We start from the raw sequence: 4,771 nt of genomic DNA, 5'->3' as shown, positions 1-4,771 counted from the left end.
AGCAGCATTCCCATGTGGAGCGGGCCGGGAGCGGCTCGGCCGTGATTTAAGGGCGCGGGCGGGGCGGGGCCTGCACAGGTGCGCGAGGCCCAGAGCGCATGCGCGGGGCTGAGGGGACCGGCGGCGCCGCTCGTTTGTCTGGCGATTTATTTTTATTTTTGTGTGTCTGTTCACGCTGCGGAGTGACGCGACGCCCTCTGCTTCCCCCGGAGCCCACTCATTAGCAGGGGGTCCTGGAGAGGGGCCCAGGGGACGGATCCCCTCCGGAGAGGAGGGTCCAGGGGGATTGACCCCCTCCTAAACCAGCCCCCGAGGAGCGGGCCCACCCCGACCCCCCAACCCTGCCCCCAGGGTGATGCGGGGACAGCCGGACAGGCCCAGTCCCGCCGCTGAATCAGTCACCGCCCCGGTCCTTCCCGGTCCCGTCTCCGGTTCCTCCGGGCCTCGCCTCACAGAGCCCCAGTTCCGGCCCGGTTCCGTCCCGTCTCCCCTCCCTGCCCGGGCTGGGGCAGGACCATCGCTCCTGGGCCGAACCGGGGCTGCTCCCGCCCTGGGCGGAGCCCGGGGTGCTGGTGGGGCCGCCAACGGGACCGGGGCTTGTGGTTCGGGTGACTTCAAGCTGCTCCTTTGGAAAATACAGAATCACAGGGAGGATTTTTATTAGCTTAGGGAAATGCACACTCAGTTCAACAGATACTGAGTAGCAGGGAAGTCAGGAGAGAAATGCTTTGCTTTCAAAGACAAAACTTTAATTAAATATTTACATTAAACCAGGAGACTACTGATCAGAATCTGACCAGATTGGCTGATCAGAAGTCCCTATGAACAAAAACTCTGGGGTGTCCTCTCAAGGGACACTGGAAGAACTTCTTGTCTGGGTCACAGGCTGGGTCAGCACTGCTCCACCCATGGCCTGCAGCCCTTTCACATCTTGGCCATTCCCAATGTGCGTTTTCTGTCAGAGCTGCCTGTGCACAGCATCCACACGCGACTCAACAGTGCTCAGTTTTGCCTCCAGAGCTTTCAGTATTATATCCACCTGTAAAATAACCAGGGAGAGGTGCCTGGTTAGGCACAGAATTTGACAACACAAAGAGCATGTGTGGACGTCAGAGAGGGCTCAAACCCCATCTCACATCACCAATTATTTTCATGGGATTCTTTCCCTGATACTTTCGTGCTTTGACACCTCACCCCACTCCAATATTCACTGTGCACACAGTTAAGTTTTTCCAGCCTCGGGAAGTGTCAGAGCCACAGGCTCAGCTTTTGCTGGACAACCTTCAGCTTCCACAGTCACCTCCTTACACTCTGCTCCCAGCTCCTCCTACCTGCAGCCACAGAGATTTTAGCAGAGCAAAACATCAACTTGATTTACCATGTAATACTCCAATACAAAGTTACAGCTAAAGCATTAAATCCATTTGCACAAAAGGCAGAGGAGACGTGACTAAAAGTGAAGTGAAGATCTGGAGAAGTGAATCACAAGTAACAAGAAATAGCCTATCAAATAACCCAGACACGAATAGGAACCTGATGCTGTGCTTGACACACAGAAAAGGCTGATTACCATGAAAACGGAAGAAAAAGTTACTGAAAACCTTGCAAAAGACAGGACAGCAATGACGTGAAGCCATTCAGTACACAGCACAGTGCACGGAACGGCTCCGGGTAAAACAAGCTGCTCTGCAGGATCTATCGGAGCATGGTAAGATTTCATAGAGGTGATTTCAACAAAGAATGGTATCAAGTTAAATCTCACCCTTTGCAGCTCCTCTTGCAAGACAGCTCGACTTTCAAGAGTAATCGGCTCCTCACAGATAACAGCTTGCTTTTCTGTGGTTCCTAGAATATAACTGAGATGCCACAGCTTAGGTCCTGCAGTTCCCACTCTGAAGCCCAAAACCCAGACACGGCACTGCTCTGGAGCCCTGGGAGACACCCACGGATTCTGGGGCTACAGGATACAGAGAATAACTGCAGACACCAAGAACTGTGCAGCGCTGGCTGGGAGAAGCAGCATTACTCTCCAACAAAGTGCCATTCTGCAGCCAGGTTAGTGCTTCAGAGAATTTGACTGCCATGGAAAAAACAAAGTTATCATAGCTGTGAAATGAAGAAAAAAACCCAAACCCACTGTCCAGAGTATGAGGGTGAACATCCACGGCAATACAGCAAAATAAATGGGAATGTCAGAAAAAAAGAGACATTAAAACTAGTCCAGATGAACAATCACTGTCTATTAGAACAATGCTTGCACAAAAGAACTGTGGCATGGAGCCTAAATTTGGGATATAGTTATTGAAGAATACTTTCAGACCACTTTTAAGTGCTATAAGCCACCTAAACCCGAGCACACTTTCATTTTCTATACAGATGTGAGGATGGCTGAGTGAGAGTCTCCAGCACATACTCACTCGTCAGATTTGCCTTTGCTCACCTTAGCAAGGACAGAGCAGTTGTGGCCAGTACAGGTCGGACTCACCCCAAGTTCTGCCTGAGCCCCTCTGGCCACACTTGCTGCTGATAATGCTGACCCTCGCTGGCTCCAGCCAGGCCTATTTGGTGCCTGGTTTGTGTACCTTTGATCAATGAGAAGGAATGCAATTTCTTATACAAAAGGCAGACCTGGTTGTTTTGTTGTTTGGTTTTTTTTTCCCCTAGGATTTGCCTTACACAGGTTCCTCACAACTGAGCACTGTCATGCCAGCGGCAGCAACACAGAAATCCACTCTGGGACAAAGCAGCAGGAAAAGCTACCTCTAGACTTGCCAGAGTATAACAGAGCACCCTCAGTGCCATGCCTGAGTGAAGTGGGGCTGGCAGGCTGACCCATAAACATTCTGCATTTACCTTTCAACAGAGTCAACATTGAAACAGAACAAATCTCTCTTGTAGTCGAGATGCCTTGAGGTACACCTGTAGATGCTGCCAAGTGTCCTCGAGCAGCCAGAGCAGAAAAAGGTTTCTACCATGCTGTAAGTAAGAAATAACATTGATTCAGAAGAAAATAAAAGGAAGCACCTCTCCCCATTCCTTTTCTAAAAAAAAAATAATGCATTAGAATTTTTTTAAGCATTCATTCTTACTTTACACAGTGCAAATTATGAGTACTCATCTTTCAGCCTGAATTTGCAACAGCTTCTCAGGCTGACTGACCTCAGCAAGACCATCAGAATCACTAAACTGTGGAAGGGACCTTAAATTCCATCCCATTACACCCCCTGCCATGGACACCTTTCACTATCCCAGGTTACTTCAAGCCCCAGTGTCCAGCCTGGATTAGACACTTCCAGGGATGGGGCAGCCACAGCTTCACCGGGCACCCTGTGCCAGGGCCTCTCCACCCTCACAAGGAAAAATTTCTTCCTGGGAAGAAATCCTTCTCCCTTAGGCAATAAGCGGAACGCACAGACTACCCCAAATAAGTGTTCCAGGGGCTCTCGGGGGCACACGAGCGCTCCGGGCCCTTTACCGGGCTTGGCCTCAGCGCCTTCCCCGGGAACCCCCGACCGCCCCGGCACGGTGCCCAGCCAGGACCGGCCCTTACCATCCGTACTCGCCGGGGAGCGTGGACACCTTCCGCTCCGGGTCCACGGCGACGGTGGGGGCCGCACCTGAGCGGGAGGGAGGGAGGGAGAGAGTGAGGGAGGGAGAGAGTGAGGGAGGGATGGAGGGAGGGATGGAGGGAGGGAGGGACGGCGGCAGCGACCGCGGGGACGCGCCGGGGCGGCGGGGCCAGCACTCACTGCGCAGCACGATGCAGCCGCTCTCCTCGTCATTGAACGCCCAGCTCGAGGTGTCGCCCACGGGCCGCCTGCAGCCGCCGCACATCAACACCATGGGCATGGGGGCCTCGTCCGCCTGCTGCTCTGGCTGCTGCTGCTGCTCCTCGGCCCAGCCGCCGCCCGGCTCCAGCAGCGACAGCGAGAGATCCGGCTCCGGACACTGCCCCATGGCTTCCCGCCCGGCGACAGCGGTCCTGACCTCTGACATCGCCTTCGAATCGCCCGCGAAAGGGAGCGGCAGTGACGCCAGACACCGCCCTGGACCGCCCGCCCTCCGAGGCCCGCCCCGGAACCGCTCCCGGGGCCTGCTCCGGCTCCGGAACCGCTCCCGGGGCCTGTCCCGGCACCGCTCCCGGGGTCTGCTCCGGCTCCGGAACCGCTCCCGGGGTCTGTCCCTGCACCGCTCCCGGGGTCTGTCCCTGCACCGCTCCCGGGGTCTGTCCCGGCACCGCTCCCGGGGCTTGTCCCGGCACCGCTCCCGGGGCCTGTCCCGGACCGCTCCCGGGGTCTGTCCCGCACCGCTCCCGGGGCCTGTCCCGGCACCGCTCCCGGGGCTTGTTCCGGACCGCTCCCGGGGTCTGTCCCGCACCGCTCCCGGGGCCTGTCCCGGACCGCTCCCGGGGTCTGTCCCGGCACCGCTCCTGGGGCCTGTCCCGGCACCGCTCCCGGGGCCTGTCCCGGACCGCTCCCGGGGTCTGTCCCGCACCGCTCCCGGGGTCTGTCCCGGACCGCTCCCGGGGTCTGTCCCGGACCGCTCCCGGGGCCTGCTCCGGAACCGCTCCCGGGGCCTGTCCCGGACCGCTCCCGGGGTCTGTCCCGGACCGCTCCCGGGGCCTGCTCCGGAACCGCTCCCGGGGTCTGTCCCGGACCGCTCCCGAGGCCTGTCCCGGACCGCTCCCGGGGTCTGTCCCGCACCGCTCCCGGGGCCTGTCCCGGGCCGCTCCCGGGGTCTGTCCCGGCACCGCTCCCGGGGCCTGTCCCGC

At 57.6% G+C, this 4,771-nt stretch overlaps 1 protein-coding gene across 1 annotated transcript; it reads right to left on the bottom strand.

Annotated features, from left to right (window-relative positions):
* Positions 1 to 727: 727 nt before the first annotated feature.
* Positions 728 to 4,148, bottom strand: MIS18A (MIS18 kinetochore protein A). The gene is made up of 5 exons (XM_033062115.1): positions 3,750 to 4,148; positions 3,551 to 3,617; positions 2,854 to 2,976; positions 1,763 to 1,856; positions 728 to 1,039 (listed from the first exon to the last, which is right to left on the bottom strand). The coding sequence occupies exons 1-5, from the start codon at positions 3,994 to 3,996 to the stop codon at positions 959 to 961; spliced, it is 612 nt and encodes a 203-aa protein (XP_032918006.1). The 5' UTR covers positions 3,997 to 4,148; the 3' UTR covers positions 728 to 958.
* Positions 4,149 to 4,771: the final 623 nt, after the last annotated feature.

The sequence above is a fragment of the Catharus ustulatus genome, chromosome 1, assembly GCF_009819885.2.
Source record: "Catharus ustulatus isolate bCatUst1 chromosome 1, bCatUst1.pri.v2, whole genome shotgun sequence".
NCBI lineage: Eukaryota > Metazoa > Chordata > Aves > Passeriformes > Turdidae > Catharus > Catharus ustulatus.
Note: the sequence above shows the minus strand (reverse complement) of the source record. Positions and strands in the feature narration are given on the sequence as shown.

Excerpts from the sequence above, each read along its gene's own strand:
- MIS18A (XM_033062115.1), bottom strand. The coding sequence starts at position 3,996 with ATGTCAGAGGTCAGGACCGCTGTCGCCGGGCGGGAAGCCATGGGGCAG. Across the intron at positions 2,977-3,550 it reads CTCCCCGGCGAGTACGGATG|CATGGTAGAAACCTTTTTCT; the intron begins GTAAGGGCCGGT and ends TCTTACTTACAG. Across the intron at positions 1,040-1,762 it reads TGCAAGAGGAGCTGCAAAGG|GTGGATATAATACTGAAAGC; the intron begins GTGAGATTTAAC and ends GTTATTTTACAG.